Source organism: Salmo salar, chromosome ssa19 (assembly GCF_905237065.1).
Source record: "Salmo salar chromosome ssa19, Ssal_v3.1, whole genome shotgun sequence".
Taxonomy (NCBI): domain Eukaryota; kingdom Metazoa; phylum Chordata; class Actinopteri; order Salmoniformes; family Salmonidae; genus Salmo; species Salmo salar.
Genome location: NC_059460.1, coordinates 8,177,400 through 8,195,890, shown reverse-complemented (window position 1 = coordinate 8,195,890; position 18,491 = coordinate 8,177,400). Strand labels below are relative to the sequence as shown.

Genomic DNA, 18,491 nt, shown 5'->3' with positions numbered 1-18,491 from the left:
CCCATAATAACCACAGTAACACGTCTCCCCCGACAACGCTGCCACATCGTACCTGCAACACACAGGAGGAATCAAATCATCTTCATTACAGGTTTAGTTGTCTGATGACTTTTAAATCTCCCTCTCTCTCTCACTCTCCCTCACTCTCTCTCTCTCTCCCTTTCTCTCTGTCTCTCTCTCTCTCACTCTCCCTCACTCTCTCTCTCTCTCCCTTTCTCTCTGTCTCTCTCTCTCTCACTCTCCCTCACTCTCTCTCTCTCTCCCTTTCTCTCTGTCTCTCTCTCTCTCACTCTCCCTCACTCTCTCTCTCTCTTTCTCTCTGTCTCCCTCTCACTCTCTCTCTCTCCCTTTCTCTCTGTCTCTGTCTCTCTCTCTCTCACTCTCCCTCATTCTCTCTCTCTCCCTTTCTCTCTGTCTCCCTATCTCTCACTCTCCCTCACTCTCTCTCTCTCCCTTTCTCTCTGTCTCTCTCTCTCTCTCACTCTCCCTCACTCTCTCTCTCTCCCTTTCTCTCTGTCTCTCACTCTCCCTCACTCTCTCTCTCTCCCTCTCTGTCCCTCTCTCTCTCACTCTCCCTCACTCTCTCTCCCTTTCTCTCTCTCTCTCACTCTCCCTCATTCTCTCTCTCTCTCACTCTCCCTCATTCTCTCTCTCTCACTCTCCCTCATTCTCTCTCTCTCACTCTCTCTCACTCTCCGTCATTCTCTCTCTCTCCCCTTCTCTCTGTATGTCTCTCTCTCACTCTCCCTTTCTCTCTGTCTCTCTCTCTCTCACTCCCTCTCTAGCTCTCTCTCTCTCTCCCTCTCTCACTCTCCCTCATTCTCTCTCTCCCCTTCTCTCTGTCTCCCTCTCTCTCACTCTCCCTCATTCTCTCTCTCCCCTTCTCTCTGTCTCCCTCTCTCTCTCCCTCATTCTCTCTCTCTCGCCGTCTCTCTCTCTCTCCCTCATTATCTCTCTCTCTCCCCTTCTCTCTGTCTCCCTCTCTCTCTCACTCTCCCTCATTCTCTCTCTCTCTCCCTTTCTCTCTGTCTCCCTCTCTCTCTCACTCTCCCTCATTCTCTCTCTCCCTTTCTCTCTCACTCTCCCTCTCTCTCCCTTTCTCTCTGTCTCCCTCTCTCTCTCACTCTCCCTCATTCTCTCTCTCTCTCTCCCTTTCTCTCTGTCTCCCTCATTCTCTCTCTCTCCCTTTCTCTCTCACTCTCCCTCTCTCTCCCCTTCTCTCTGTCTCCCTCTCTCTATCTGAAGAAGGTCTGTGGTTTAGGAATGTGTAGACATGCCTTACAGGTTATTTGTCTTCCCTTCATACAGGACACCATGCCTGCTTAGTGAAAATGTAACTCAAAAACATCTTACACAGCATTGGTAGAAAGGAGCTGTTTCTATGTATCCACATCAAGGATTCATGTCAAGTGCATCACAAGGTGTTTTTAATTTGTTATGTTTCTATCAAACATTATACAGTTTGTGAATCAACATTTTAAAAAGTACACTTTCTTTTCTGTGGTGATATAAAAGTACAATAACTCCCTCTCTTACCCGCCATCCAGACAGCGCTGTGAGCAGGTGATGGGATGGAGGCCTTGACAATCCGGGGCTTTAGACAGACCACTGGCCGGTCCCGCAGAACTGTTGTTATAACACCCCACAAACCACTGCAACACTGTGTACCAGAATAACAGGCAAGACACAAAAGGTAAGATTGTTTATTTCATCAAATTGGTTTACTTGAAGTGGTTGTGTAGGCTAGTCAATTATATTAAAATGACTTACATAAATGAATGCAATTTAAAACACTTAGGCCTGTAACAACTACACAAATGGTCATTCTTAGACATAAATTGTTTAGAAAAACACCTGGCGTTTTATTGCTAAATAATATCGGTGAATGAATCACTTGTTTCCCGTGTAGTGGCCTGTCGTTTGGATGAATTGCATAGACAACAGTTGGGCTGTTTTTATTGCCTTAAGCCTGATTGTAAAAGCGTTTAAAAATGCCTACCTTTTCCTGAAATGGTTTCAATAGCTCCGTTGACAACACACGCGTAAATGCAGACGATAAACGTTTGTGTGCATAAGAAATGCATTTTCCATGTGTCTGCCTTCGTTCGTGGATCTGCGTCAGATCGGGCGGACTGCCTGCAGTAAAAGAGATGCAGCGAGATGGAGATGAAGGACTGAAGAGTGTAGCTACAAGTTGAAGGTGGGCGTGTTTTCACGCTAATAAGAAATGAGAACAGGTAACAGCTGTAACCCTGAACCCACTGTATGCGGGGTGAGAAACAGAATACACACTGGTGTGAAAAAATGTATGAAAGACTGAAACAAAACGATTTCACTAAGGAAGAGAGAAAGCATCCCTTTGTACGATAATTTACAATTCTCTTAACCGGGAGCAGATTGCAGAGAATGCGCACGTGCAGACACGCACGCACACACACACACGCACAAACACTTTTATAATTAGCATTCCTGCAACTGTCAGTCAACCTTCACACAATCGTCTATAGTCATAATTAGACTACATTGCCCTGCAGTCATTGCAAGTCAATACCTGCCACTACACAGCCTTAAAGACAGGCCTTCATGTGCATGCCACACCTGGTCAGCAGGGTTGTTAGCGTCATTATGGTATTAATAAACCTATGATCGATATTGGCTTACTAAGGATATGTGTTCTCTGTCATAAATAGGTCCCTTCATGCACCATGCAAAACACTGTGTAATAGGATTGTAAAAGCCAGTAGTTGTCCTCATGTACTCTAGCCATGTTGCATGGTGGACTGTGCTTGTTGAGTTACAGTAATTTTACAGTAACATGGTGCATCCTTATGCACAGGCCAGTATCTGTATTGCCTTCAGAAAGTATTCAGAAAGTATTCACACCCTTTGACCTTTTCCATATTTTGTTGTGTAACAAAGCGGGATTCAAATGTATTTAATTGTCACTTTTGGTCAATGATCTACACAAATACTTGTAAGAATGTAAGAAAAATAAAACTGTAATATATCTTGATTAGATCAGTATTCACCGTCCTGGCCTCCCGAGTGGCGCAGTGGTCTAAGGCACTGCATTGCAATGGTTGAGGTGTCACTACAGACCTGGGTTTGATCCCAGGCTGTGTCACACAGCTGATCAGGAGACCCATGAGGCAGTGCACAATAGGCCCAGTGTTGCCCGGGTTAGGGGAGGGTTTGGCCGGCAGGGATTTCCTTGTCCCATCGCGCTCTAGCCAGTCCTTGTGGCGGGGCGGGCACCTGCAAGCTGACTGCGGTCACCAGCTGGACGATGTTTCCTCTGATGCATTGGTGCTTCTGAGTTAAGTGAGCAGTATGTCAAGAAGCAGTGCGGCTTGATAGGGTCGTGTTTCAGAGGACACATGGCTCTCGACCTCCACCTCTCCTGAGTCCGTAGGGGAGTTGCAGCGATGGGACAAGACTGTAACTACCAATTGGGGAGAAAAAGGGGTAAAAGTATAAAACATGAATGTATTCACTCTCCTGAGACAATACATGTTAGAAACAGATTGGGCAGCATTACAGCTGTGAGTCTTTTTGAGTAAGTCTCAAAGAGCTTTGCACACCTGGATTGTACAATTTTTGCCCACTATTCTTTAAAAAATTCTTCAAGCTCTACCAAGTTGGTTGTTGTTTATTGCTAGAAAGACATGTTCAAGTCTTGCGTGCAACTAGGCCACCAAGAAACATTCAATGTTGTCTTGGTAAGCAACTCCAGTGTAGGTTTGGCCTTCAGTTTTAGGTTATTGTCCTGCCGAAAGGTGAATTCATCTCCCAGTGTCTGGTTTTTTTCACCTTTATTTAACCAGGTAGGCCAGTTGAAAACAAGTTCTCATTTACAACTGCATCTGTTGGAATGAAGACTGAACCAGGTTTTCTTCTAGGATTTTGCCTGTGCTATTCCTTTTCTTTCTATACTAAAAAACTCCATAGTCCTTGCCGATGACAAGCATACCCATAACATGATGCAGCCACCACCGTGCTTGAAAATATGAAGAGTGGTACTCAGTGATGTGTTGTATTGGATTTGCCCCAAACATAACTCTTTGTATTCAGGACAAAAAGTTAATTTCTTTGCCACATTGTTTTGCAGTATTTTTCCTTGTTGCAAATAGGATGCATGTTTTGGAATATTTATATTCTGTACAGGCGTCCTTCTTTTCACTCTGTCATTTAGGTTAGTATTGTGGAGTGACTACAATGTTGTTGATCCATCCTCAGTTTTCTCATATCACAACCATTAAACTCTGTAACTGTTTTAAAATCACTGTTGGCCTCATGGTGAAATCCCTGAGCAGTTTCCTTCCTCTAAGGCAACTGAGTTAGGAAGGATGCCTGTATCTTTGTAGTGACTGGGTGTATTGATACACCATCCAAAGTCTAATGAATAATTTCACCATGCTCAAAGGGATATTCAGCATCTGCTTATATTTTATATATATATATATTTTTTTAAGATTCTACCAATTTTTTGGGGTGAGGCATTGAAAAACCTCCCTGATCCTTTTGGTTAAATCTGTACTTGAATCTGTGCTCAACTGAGGGATCTTACAGATAATTGTATGTGTGAGGTACAGAGATGAGGCAGTCATCCAAAAATGTTAACCACTATTATTATGTTAACCACTATTATTGAACACAGAATGAGTCCATGCAAACGATTATGTGACTTGTAGAGCACATTTTTACTCCTGAACTTATATAGACTTGTCATAACAAAGGGTTTGAATACTTATTTGACTCAAGACATTTCAGATTTAAATTTGTATTAATTTCAAAAATGTTATACAGACAAAATTCCACTTAGACATTATTGTGTGTAGATCAGTGACACAAAATCTAAATGTAATAATTTTAAATTCAGGCTGCAACAAAATAAAATGTGGAAAAAGTTAAAGGGTGTGAATATTTTCTGAAGGCACTTTACAGCCTTAAGCATATCTTCTTGCAGCCTTTAACCCTGGTGAGGCCTGAATAATATAGGCCTTCCTCTCGAGTTTTTATGATTTTGTTAAGAATAATGACAAAGTGAGGGTGATTATCACACACACTGTGGAGATTCACGCCTGTCCAGGTGCTGTGTGTGTGTGTGTGTGTGTGTGTGTGTGTGTGTGTGTGTGTGTGTGTGTGTGTGTGTGTGTGTGTGTGTGTGTGTGTGTGTGTGTGTGTGTGTGTGTGCTTGCTTGCTTGCTTGCTTGCTTGCTTGTAATTAAAAGTGCTTCTCGTGTGAACATTAAATCCCTCTTTGTTTTTCTCAAATGTTAAGATGACTGGAAATTAATAGATTACCCAATAAAATAAATATATTACTCACATGCCCTATCGAAAGTTGCAAGAAATGTATAAACAAATTGTCCTTCCATGTGGATGAACATACCTTGAAAATCATAAAACGAAAACATGTTTTTGTATCTTAAATTAAAGTTAGATTTCTAAATTAGCAGACAACCTAGGTCTGAATTAGCAGACCGCCTTTCAGTCTAAAAAAGAAGATGAATTACATGAGAGCATTGTTGTGTCAGAAGATGTGTAGCCTAACGTAGTCCATATGATTTATCCAGAGTGTGTGAGGGCCTTGGTTATTTTTGCTTAACTTTTTTCTCTCCCGTTTATGGGCTTTAAAAATGCAACCATTATGTTAAGGAAAATGTGCCTATTTATCCTAAACAAAACTATCACCAATATAGATTCTGAACAATTAGCCGGTATAAGAAGTCTATTAGTAATTCATTAAACGATTTAGTGAGACAAAAAGCAATAACACATTTAAATGTACATTTCGACAGACTTTATTAATTCTGAGTTGTGCTCCAGAGAACTCGCATTGAGTTTTCTCCTCTCTCAAGTCTGAGAGGCTGCAGTGAACCTTGGATTCTAAACCATTGATTCGACGGGCCATTTCATTTCTGCACTTTTGTCCAAATGTACATCTTACCCAACCCAACTGCAGCTCTTTTCATTATATTCTATACCCAAGTTTTTTTTTATATACAAAATATTCTGGTGGTCCTGTAATAAGGCTCCTCGAACCATATACGTCAAAAGCAGACTTTTATTTTACCTTTATTTAACAAGGCAAGTCAGTTAAGAACAAATTCTTATTTTCAATGACGGCCTAGGAACAGTAGGTTAACTGCCTTGCTCAGGGGCAGAACGACAGCTTTTTACCTTGTCAGCTCGGGGATCCGATCTCGCAACCTTTCGGTTACTAGTCCAACGCTCTAGGCTACCTGTCGCCCCAAATCATTCTGCACATCATATAGGCCAGTAGTGGTTAGAAAGACTCGCACATACGCCAACCATGTTTTTTTTTTACCGTCAGTGCAATCTGGAGTTAACCCATGTCACGGACAGTAAACAAACAGGGTGTCGCCATGTGCTGCACGACTGTTGGAAAAAATGTAATGTGAGACGGGAGGAGAATGCGGCCGCCAGGGAGCAGCAGAGTGCTGGTTACAACTGCTATGGGTCTGCGCGATAGCCTACAACAACCGCAAAGGCAGCTGTCAACGACATTCTGTCTGTATGATTAAAAAAAAAGCCCAAATATTTCTTATTCATCAGAATTAATTTGTTGACATTCAACTGAGTATTAGTTTATAAGATGAGGTCCCATAAAGGAATCGTTAGGAAGACATAATATTAATGAAGAACAGCTCATAGTTCGTCCTAGGAAACATTATTTTAAGGAAGAAATACTGTAAATGGAAATAACAATGCAGAGTTCGTATCTAAAATTGAGTAAATCTTTATTTTCACTGTCCTGTTTTAATTAAAAATATGTATGGTTTTAGGCTTGTTACGTTTAATTACTATAATGTTTATTTTATGAAAGACCTGCATGCTGGATGAAAAGCAATAATGCACACAACATTACATTTCTTGTGGAAATAATCATATATCCTATAAATATAAAATAAACCTATGAATATTAGCTGCATATACAATGGTTCAATACTAATAAGTTACTTGTTTAGGCATACAGAGTACACTGTTGAGCAAGTTAATGATGCAATGCCTCATTCTTCTTAACAAATGCTAACACAGATCTACACAGCTATGACAATGCATATACAGTCCATATGATAATGTAATGGCCACTGAGACAAAGACAGACAACATAATCACTGCAATAACAAGAGATTGTTTTATATAGGTCTGCTGTCCTCATATTCATGGTCGGGGGTGAAATAGACAAATCAGTAATAGAGGTATGTGAGCCCGTAACCCCCAGTAAGCTGGGCTAAGACCCTCAGACAGGCTGGTACTTCTCTACCCGCGCCAGCAGAGTCTCTGAGTAGCCAGGGGAGTAGTACCTACAGCAAGAGAACAGAGGACACATTTAGGGTTCACTTGGGGATGAGGAAATGCCTGGTAGTAGAAACATGCTAGATGAATATGATGTTTTTGTGTGAGATTGTGTGTGTGTACCTGACTATCTCCTCAGGATAACAGTTGTTGATAGAGTTGATGTATTCCTGCAGGGCAGATCCAGGATCAGCCTTAATTTCCTGAACCTTCTTCAGGCCTCCGCTGGTTACAAACAGACGACGAGCCTTGCTGTCATGGGGCAGCACCTGGAGAGGGGAAGAGAAGGGGAGAGGGGAGGATACAAGGAATACAATGCACTGGATTTTGAAACCCTGGGCTGTCTGAACCAAACATTCAGGGCTGGGAAACCAGCCCTGAAGCCTTTGACAGAGATTAAAGACAGAGATTAAATCAAGTCTTGCACTTATAAACTGGACTGATGAAAATTGTTTCTCAAACATGTTTAAAAAAAAATCCTAAACTTATACAGTGAGGGAAAAAAGTATTTGGTCCCCTGCTGATTTTGTACATTTGCCCACTGACAAAGAAATGATCAGTCTATAATTTTAATGGTAGGTTTATTTGAACAGTGAGAGACAGAATCGCAACAAAAAAATCCTGAGAAACGCATGTCAAATATGTTATAAATTGATTTGCATTTTAATGAGGGAAATAAGTATTTGACCCCTCTGCAAAACATGACTTAGTACTTGGTGGCAAAACCCTTGTTGGCAATCACAGAGGTCAGACGTTTCTTGTAGTTGGCCACCAGGTTTGCACACATCTCAGGAGGGATTTTGTCCCACTCCTCTTTGCAGATCTTCTCCAAGTCATTAAGGTTTCGAGGCTGACGTTTGGCAACTCGAACCTTCAGCTCCCTCCACAGATTTTCTATGGGATTAAGGTCTGGAAACTGGCTAGGCCACTCCAGGACCTTAATGTGCTTCTTCTTGAGCCACTCCTTTGTTGCCTTGGCCGTGTGTTTTGGGTCATTGTCATGCTGGAATACCCATCCACGACCCATTTTCAATGCCCTGGCTGAGGGAAGGAGGTTCTCACCAAAGATTTGACGGTACATGGCCCCGTCCATCGTCCCTTTGATGCGGTGAAGTTGTCCTGTCCCCTTAGCAGAAAAACACCCCCAAAGCATAATGTTTCCACCTCCATGTTTGACGGTGGGGATGGTGTTCTTGGGGTCATAGGCAGCATTCCTCCTCCTCCAAACACGGCAAGTTGAGTTAATGCCAAAGAGCTCCATTTTGGTCTCATCTGACCACAACACTTTCACCCAGTTGTCCTCTGAATCATTCAGATGTTCATTGGCAAACTTCAGACGGGCATGTATATATGCTTTCTTTAGCAGGGGGACCTTGCGGGCGCTGCAGGATTTCAGTCCTTCACGGCGTAGTGTGTTACCAATTGTTTTCTTGGTGACTATGGTCCCAGCTGGCTTGAGATCATTGACAAGATCCTCCCGTGTAGTTCTAGGCTGATTCCTCACCGTTCTCATGATCATTGCAACTCCACGAGGTGAGATCTTGCATGGAGCCCCAGGCCGAGGGAGATTGACAGTTCTTTTGTGTTTCTTCCAATTGCGAATAATCGCACCAACTGTTGTCACCTTCTCACCAAGCTGCTTGGCGATGGTCTTGTAGCCCATTCTAGCCTTTTGTAGGTCTACAATCTTGTCCCTGACATCTTTGGAGAGCACTTTGGTCTTGGCCATGGTGGAGAGTTTGGAATCTGATTGATTGATTGCTTCTGTGGACAGGTGTCTTTTATACAGGTAACAAGCTGAGATTAGGAGCACTCCCTTTAAGAGTGTGCTCCTAATCTCAGCTCGTTACCTGTATAAAAGACACCTGGGAGCCAGAAATCTTTCTGATTGAGAGGGGGTCAAATACTTATTTCCCTCATTAAAATGCAAATCAATTTATAAAATTTTTGATATGCGTTTTTCTGGATTTTTTTGTTGTGATTCTGTCTCTCACTGTTCAAATAAACCTACCATTAAAATTATAGACTGATCATTTCTTTGTCAGTGGGCAAACGTACAAAATCAGCAGGGGATCAAATACTTTTTCCCCTCACTGTATGTATTAAAACATTCTGATTTCCAAGTTGAAAATAGTATTAGGCTGTGTGGGGCCCTTGTAGAATCTTTTCTGTGATACCTAGTAGTCTGAAGAGGCCTATGTAAATAAGTGTTGAGAAATGCGCCCCCACCTTGCTGAACTGGCAGACGACATGTTTGAGGATGTTGCTGGGAGCTTCGTAGAGCAGGGGCTCCAGAGCAGGCAGGTAGGTGCACTTCTGTAGGATGCTCTTCAGAGCCTTCTTAGCCTGGGGGACAGAAGGAGGGAGGGGAGATGTCAGGACTCAGGATGATAGAGAATACGTTATGGTCTTACTGTCTGCAGCTCTTATGACCCTCAGAACTGTTCAGTAAGATCTTCAGCAGCATCCCTGCCTACTACACAGGTTGTGTGTAACCTGTGACAACATTGACCTATGACACCTTACCTTGACCTGCAGGTCCTCTGAGCTGTCCGTGTCCATGTAGAGGGCCAGTAGCTTGGGCAGGACGTTAGCTGTGGACACGGCCCTAGCGTGCTCCGGGGTGTGGCGGCCGATCTGGCCAAACGCCCACGCTGTGGCCGCCTTGATGTGCTCCTCTGGCTCCTCAGACAGACAGATGGCCAGCTGGGGCACCCCCTACAGGGCCGGAGGAGCAACAACAACCAGGGAGGACAGGAGGAGGCGAGAGGTTATGAAGGAGATGGAAGGAGGGAGGAGGAGAGAGGTTAGGAAGGAGAGGGAAGGAGGGAGGAGAGAGGTTATGAAGGAGATGGAAGGAGGGAGGAGGAGAGAGGTTAGGAAGGAGAGGGAAGGAGGGAGGAGAGAGGTTATGAAGGAGAGGCAGGGAGCAAGAGCAAACACCTTGTAGACAGTGCACACACAAACACACACACCTTGGAGACATGCATAGTGCACACACACCTTAGAGACATGCACAGTGCACACACACCTTAGAGACATGCACAGTGCACACACACCTTAGAGACCTGCACAGTGCACACACACCTTAGAGACCTGCACAGTGCACACACACCTTAGAGACATGCACAGTGCACACACACACCTTAGAGACCTGCACAGTGCACACACACCTTAGAGACATGCACAGTGCACACACACACCTTAGAGACATGCACAGTGCACACACACTTTGGAGACATGCATAGTGCACACACACACATTGGAGACATGCATAGTGCACACACACCTTAGAGACATGCACAGTGCACACACACCTTAGAGACATGCACAGTGCACACACACACCTTAGAGACATGCACAGTGCACACACACTTTGGAGACATGCATAGTGCACACACACACACATTGGAGACATGCATAGTGCACACACACACATTGGAGACATGCATAGTGCACACACACCTTAGACACGATGACGGCCATGGCAAGGTTTTCAGAGTGAGCGGCCACATATCCGAGCATCATAATCCCAGGTAACCGCACGTTACCACGGCTATCACCCAGGTAGTCAATCACCGCCGCCACACCACCCGCGTTCACGATCATCAGAGACAGCTATACACACACATTCAGGCGAGGGTAGGGATACAGGTGAGAATATGTTTTGGTACCTCTAGTGTGTGGTGTGTTTGGTGTAGATGAATGTGTGCTTTGAAGTGTGGTGTGTGTATCATCTGTGTACCTCTGATGTTTGGTGTGTGTGTGTGTACCTCAGGTGTGTGTTTGGTGATCTCTCTCATCAGTGTGGTAACATTCTTCCTGACGTACTCATCTGGGTCTCGGAGGCAGGCCAGGACAGCAGGGAAGATCTCTGCCTCCACCACCATCTCAGCCAGGTCCACCGAGTGCTTACTGATCTGACTCAGGGCAGAGAACACCTGCCTCTGAATGGAGGAGGGGGAGGGGACATGGGGAGGGAGAGGAATTGAAGAAGAGGAGAGGGAGGAAAGAAAGAAAGAGAGTGGGATGCAGGGTTTTAGAGACGACTGTAACATCTAACCTAATCTCGTTTATGTCTTTCCACACGACATACATTTAATCTGCAAACCTGTCTAGGTAGGCCTTATTTTGTCTCAGTGTTCCTGCCCCCTCACCTTCAGTTTGGCATCAGGGTTGAGGATCATTTGGGCCAGGTGTGCGATGGCGCCGGTGTCGACCACGGTCTGAGCTAGCTCAGGGGAGTGCTTGGCGATGTCGCTAAGGGCCGAGGCAGCGATGCGTTTCAGGGCCACCTCTGGTTCCTGGATACACAGCACCAGCAGAGGAACGGCCCCCGCATCCACTACCGCCTGAGACAGGTCTACATACAGAAAGGGGAGGGGTGTTACTGTTTGTGTGTGCGTGTGTGTGTGTGTGCGCGTGTGTGTACTATATCCTTACGTGCATTGTGGCGTGCAATGTATCCCAGAGCCCAAGCAGCAGCCTCCTTGACCCCAGGGTCAAACTCTTCCAGAGAGATGACCAGAGCGTCCAGCGCTCCACAGTCCACCACAGCCTGGGCCAGAGCAGGGCTGTGCTTGGCCACCGCACGCAGGACAAACGCTGCTGCCTTCTTATAGAACCTCTACACACACATACACACACACACACACACACACACACACACATATAGACACAGACACACACAAACACACCGATGGGAGAATAAAATATTTAATGCACATTTAGCAGATGCTCTTTAGCAAGAGTATACATTCAGAGCAGTGGCCAAGCACCCAGATCCCTGTGAGAAGGTAGATACCAGACAGAGAGAGAGGCCCTGCTGTGGTGTGAAAGGTGCTTTAGGCTCTGCAGTGGCCCCCTTCCCAGGGGAGAATGCCAACACACTCTCAGTGTCAGGGACAACATTCAGCATGGTGAATGAGGGAGGGTATGTAGGTGTACACACACACATACACACATACACAGACAGAGACATACGTTCTGCTCGGTCAGGGAGTAGACGAGCTGTGGGAGGATGTCTCCCTTGACGACGGCCTCTGCCAGGTCGTCATTGTAGTTGGCCAGTCGTCCCAGAGCCAGAGCAGTTGTCTGCTGGATGGTAGGAACCACGTCTAGCAGTAAAGGCCTCAGCAGGGACATCACACCTAGAGGAGGGACAGGTACAGTAGGGAAGGACTTGTCTTGTTATAAGAGCTAACTTTAGCTATAGAAATGTGATCAGAAGCACATCAATGAAAGTCACCTAAAAGAGGATATTGGTTTAGAGAGAAATGGGTACTGTAGGCGACCCAAGTCCCAACTTACCAGCATTTTGTAAAGTTTCAATGTTTTGTGGTCTTGTTGCAAGCTCAGCAATAGTCTGCACAAACTGTGTCCTTGATTTCTGATACTGCTCAAACACTAAAAAATAGATCCATTAATATTTCAACAACTGAGTCATCATGTTCTTCAAGTTTTGCCTGGCACTGCTTGGGGTTCAATCAAAACAGCCTTGAAAACAGTCGTGAAAACATGCAACTTCGAATGATCTTACCTTGTAAAACCTGTCGTTGACTCATGATTACAATTAGATTTTTTTTTTAAAGAACTCCACTTTTCTAATAAATATGTAACAGCAACAAATATATTGTTGCTTGTGAGTTTTCCCTGAAAAGCAGCAGTAAACAGTGCGGTGCAGCATCTAACTCTCGCAGCCTCAAGTTTGGGTTAGCATGTCACTGTTGCCCTAGCAACAAACCGGAAGCAAAAGCAGGTTGCGTCACTGAGCTGTAACGAGATACACGTCTCTTAGCCCTCACAATGGGAGTCGTTGTCCACCAAGCATCACGGGGGGCTGTCTAGCTCCCGCCTTTCCTTTCTTTGGATGAGTGAATACATCTCATTATTGTAAATCTTGTTTTGAATATTCGATTATATTTGTTGACGTCAACCGCCTGTATTCAATGGAGAGAGATGCTATGCTACTAGCCTAGACATGAATATGCATACTCTAATGGCTGCGTTTCAAACTCATTAAAAGACACACCCTCCCCGCGGCCATCTTTGTCTTTGGTCGAAATGATTAGCCAAGCAAGGGAAGTTGGCAAAGTAAGCCCCTCAGCCCTCGTTTTTGGTCGAGTTTGTGAGTGTGCAATTATGTTCCAGTGAAGGGAAATCTTTAATGTTACATCATACAATGACATTCTAGATGATTCTGTGCTTCCAACTTTGTGGCAACAGTTTGGGGAAGGTCCTTTCCTGTTTCAGCATGACAATGGCCCATGTGCACAAAGCATGGTCCATACAGAAATGGTTTGTCGAGATCGGTGTGGAAGAACATGACTGGCCTGCACAAAGCCCTGATCTCAACTCCATCGAACATCTTTGGGATGAATTGGGACCCCAACTGCGAACCAGGTCTAATCATCCAGCATCAGTGCCCAACCTCACTATTGCTCTTGTGGCTGAATGGAAGCAAGTCCCGTAGCAACATTCCAAAATCTAGTTGAAAGCCTTCACAGAAGAGTGGAGGCTGTTATAGCAGCAAAGGGGGACCAACTCCATATTAATGCCCATGATTTTGGAATGAGATGTTCCACAAGCAGGTGTCCACATACTTTTGGTCATGTAGTGTATATGTACAGTACCAGTCAAAAGTTTTGGGCACACCTACTCATTCAAGGGTTTTTCTTTATTTGTACTATTTTCTACATTGTAGAATAATAGTGAAGACATCAAAACTATGAAATAACATATGGAATCATGTAGTAACCAGAGAAGTGTTAAACAAATCAAAATATATTTTAGATTCTTCAAAGTAGCCACCCTTTAAAACACTGTATATAGACAATATGACATTTGAAATGTCTTTATTCTTTTGGAACTTGCAATGTTTGCTGTTCATTTTTTATTGTTTATTTCACATTTGTTTATAATCTATTGCACTTGCTTTGGCAATGTAAACATATGTTTTACATTCCAATAAAACCCTTAAATTGAAATTGAATTGAGAGAGAGATGTCTGAAATCCATCAGATAAACAGTTTTTTATGAAGCCAGCAACGCAAATAATTCATCTCAGTGATTGACAGTGTACAGGACCTGTATGTTGTCAATCACTGAGATGAATTATTTGCAGGTAGCCTATTATTGCATGTTGACTAATCAATCGCAGTGAAATAAGTGCAAATCTAATTCTCAGGTAAATTTAGTGTATTGGCTTGTGGCAGTGGCATTGACGTTGTTGGTTGGACAACAAGCAAAAAGTTACCCATGTTAAGCTTTTGGGAAAACTGGTCCAGCCACATGGTAGTTAGCGGTCGTTGGTTCAAATAAAGCTAAATATACTAATATGAAAGTGCAATTGTAAACTATATATAGGCTAAACCCACCATATTTAATTTATGAATGAGGTCCCAGGCGGAGGGTTCTCGGTTGAACGTGGACGCGCTTCGGACAGTCCTTGCACTTTGAAGTGTAGCATGCCGACCGAGAGAAACGACGTGAAAAGTGTGCCCCTTCAGCTTCTGCTTTCCATTGTCTCACTCCCGAAAACATATATTGCCCAAGTAAGAGAGAATCAGTATGATTTTTTTCTATGGTGAAATAATCCATTTAGTGGTTGATGACTTGGCTCGCACCTTCACGCACATAAAAAAGATAATTATAGAATAACAACATTGTTACTTTGAAGCTTCAAATGGTTAGCCTACACTGAAACGTTGAAGTGAGAGAGATTCTACACAAAAGTTTGTAACAATGTAGCCACAATGGGGATATCATGGGGTGCAACTCCATTGAACCAATAGGCTTTATATATACGCACTAATAGATATAATTAAAAAAATATATATATGCTTAGTCTACATGGTGACAGAAAAATGCTATGCCATAGCCTACATCAAACATTAGGCTATAGGCCTAGCTACGGTTGTTTGTAAGTACTTTTATTCCGAAATTAAGCTTTATACTAAGGAAATTAAAGTACTGTAAGATGGTAATTGTTTAGATATATTTTTGTATCTTCAAAAGTCTGACATAAATGACTAGGTTTGATTCCCTGTACTCAAGCCTGCTTTAGGGCATCAGAGGAGCTGAGAACCGCGTGAAAGGGGAGAGTGCTGAGGGGGGAGAGTGAAGACTCTAGACTCACTTTCAGGAGATGGTTGTAGCAAAGACAGTACTTTATGAAGACAGGCTAAAACTGCTTCTCCAATCGAAAAACGTGTCGGTGATGTCATGGCGACGTTGGCTAACAAAGCTCATGTGTAGAACAAGTCACCGGGTCTAACGGTCGTCTGGCGCGCTGAAATGCGCGTGTGCAGGCCGTCAAATCAAAGGCACTTGATATAAAGTTGTTTTTGACGAAAAATAAAACGTTTCAGTTTGTCACTTTCACGAGGTTGGAGTAGTAACATGTTCAACTACTTAAGACATTGCCTCGGATCTAGCTTGTGCCTTTAGACTTTGAGAAAATTAACAACTAAGGAATAATGCTTAACTTCTGTCATTGACTTTTCAAACCCCGGCCTGGTGTGTTTGGTCTGTTTCGCAGGCGTTCCCGGCAGTTTTGCGATGTTGCGCCTCTTAGTTTAGAAACTCTGTGGTAGTAGGCTGGGCCTATATGCAGCCCATTTGAGCTGGATATGACCTGGACGAGCCAGCCTCTGTTGAAGACCATTGTCCAGCCCAAGAACTACATGTAGTCTGCTTTAAAAAAAAAAATCTGTATAATGAAATGCGCTTTATAAAATGCATATATGATTTGCATTATTATTATTATTATTAATCATAAGGGAAATGGGTTGTTCCATGAAATGAGTTCCTTTTGCATCCCTAAGATATTTAAAGTAGAAATTGTACACAAATATTTCATTTTAAAAACCTGTAATATTAAATAAAGTGCCCTTTAATATAGACCACATTAAATATTCAATAAATACGATTTTTAATATGAATAAACTTGCTAAAGTGCCAAAGTTCAGCATTTTGACATGTCTGTCTAAGCATCCTCTGACTTCTAGGAAGATTTTAACCCACTTAACCCCATAATTTCTCCAAGTTTTCACCATCATTGTAAAGCCCTAGTTATTTAGATACTTCTGAAGATTATTATTTATTTCATGTGATTAGTGTTTCATAAAAACAAGCCTCATTTAAGGTCAACCCTGTTACATAAACTGAACTTTTGTTTTTTTTATGGTGAAACTATTCCTTTTTAAATATTCTTTTTAAGAAACATTGAACATCTAGTAGTCAAATCATAGTGTTAAAGCAGGTGAGCTGGTTCTACTCTTTTGGGCAATTTTTGGGTGTTTTGTGGTGGAAAACTGAGAGGGCCGAGCATAGCAAGTCAACCCTGTTACCCATAGATAGACAGGCTAGAAATGTTTTAACAATGTAATTTTGGGGGTGAAAGCTGGCATTTAATTGCCCCTCCCTGGTGCACACAACAAGTTTCTATTCCCCCTGTAACAAGAGGATTTATGGATGGTTTAAGATTAAGTTGTCAACCCTGTTATTGTCAACAGTTACCTTATTTGTCACTAAATAGGCACTTACGATAGTCATTTTATTAATTTAATCTCTTGAGATGGATTTTTTTTTAAATTATGTTAAACATATTGACATCTCTTCATGACAGAATGTAAAAATGAGGTGAAATAAAACGTTTTTTTTTTCATTCAAGTTACACTACGCAAAAGGCACCTAATTGGTGGACCACCCAAGTACTAACCGACATTGACAGTGTGCATAACCTACGTTCTTTCAGACCTGTCAGACCAATATGGACAGCTCCAAAGTTTCTCACATATTAAACAAATTAATGAAACCAAAGTTCTACCATGTCGGCTACAAGGCTACAAGAGAAATCATACATTTGAAACTTTTGAATAAATGTTGTATTTTGTCAGGATTAAAAACATTTATTATTTGATCAAAAGCAAAAAGTAAAAAAGGTAAGTTGTTTCATGGCGAGATATTTTAAAATAAACAATATTAGGCTAATGTACGGGCCTAATTTCTGTTAATTTGGGAAATAATCTGTCGAAATTTAGCATGATTCAAATTCATTTACATATATTTTCAGTAAATCTAATTCTTGGTCAGATAAGGAATGAGTGGGGATAGAGGTCCTAAAGAAACAGCCATGCAATAAATTAATTAATACAAAATTAAAAATAAAGTTTCAAAATGACCTTTGAATGTCATGAAAATAGTGATATCAAACATCTGCATTAGTGCAGTCTAATTACTTAAGGGGTTGTTGTCGATTTACTGAGAAACTTATACAGCCAATATGGTGTATAGCTTACACAACTACAAACCAGCAGGCAATTGCAAATACAATTTTCTTGGGATCTTGTGGTTGAGCACTCAAAACTGTCAATACAATCTTCACAGACACCGTTTTAAAATTGTGCAGTGCCTATAAATATACATAATAAAAAATGTTTATAAGTCATTATAATCAATATCAAAATTGCCCTTTCCATTGTTGCACTGATAAGACATACACCTATTTACATGGAATTTTCATATATTGATGGTAATTACATGTATCTAACACCTAGCATTTTTTGAAAAATTCCTTCTACAGTAATTATTTGACACAGTAATTATTTCACATGACTGGGAATATAGATATGCATCCGTTGGTCACAGATACCTTAAGAAAAAAGGTAGGGGCGTGAATCAGAAAACCAGTCAGTATCTGGTGTGACCACCATTTGCCTCATGCAGCACAACACATCTCCTTCAAAGAGAGTTAATCAGGCTGTTGATTGTGGCCTGTGGAACGTTGTCCCACTCCTCTGCAATGGCTGTGCAAAGTTTCTGGATATTGGTGGGAACTGTAACAAGCTGTCGAACACTTTGATCCAGAGCATCCCAAACACGCTCAATGGATGACATGTCCGGTGAGTATGCAGGCCATGAAAGAACTGGGACATTTTCAGTTTCCAGGAATTGTCTACAGATCCTTGCAACATGGGGCCATGCATTATCATGCTGAAACATGAGGTGATGGTGGGTGGGTGAATGGCACGACAATGGGCCTCAGGATCTCTTCAGGGCATATCTCTGTTCACAACGTTGACATAAGCAAACCACTCTCCCACACAACGCCATCTGGACGGTACAGTTGAAACCGGTTTTTCATCCGTGAAAAGCACACTTCTCCA

General features: G+C 42.5%; 1 protein-coding gene across 1 annotated transcript; it reads right to left on the bottom strand.

Annotated features, from left to right (window-relative positions):
* Positions 1 to 6,747: 6,747 nt before the first annotated feature.
* Positions 6,748 to 13,061, bottom strand: spag6 (sperm associated antigen 6). The gene is made up of 11 exons (XM_045702045.1): positions 12,863 to 13,061; positions 12,634 to 12,729; positions 12,307 to 12,473; positions 11,767 to 11,950; positions 11,481 to 11,686; positions 11,097 to 11,270; positions 10,789 to 10,941; positions 9,850 to 10,041; positions 9,553 to 9,669; positions 7,447 to 7,592; positions 6,748 to 7,331 (listed from the first exon to the last, which is right to left on the bottom strand). The coding sequence occupies exons 1-11, from the start codon at positions 12,885 to 12,887 to the stop codon at positions 7,268 to 7,270; spliced, it is 1,524 nt and encodes a 507-aa protein (XP_045558001.1). The 5' UTR covers positions 12,888 to 13,061; the 3' UTR covers positions 6,748 to 7,267.
* Between the last annotated feature and the right edge of the window lie 5,430 nt (positions 13,062 to 18,491).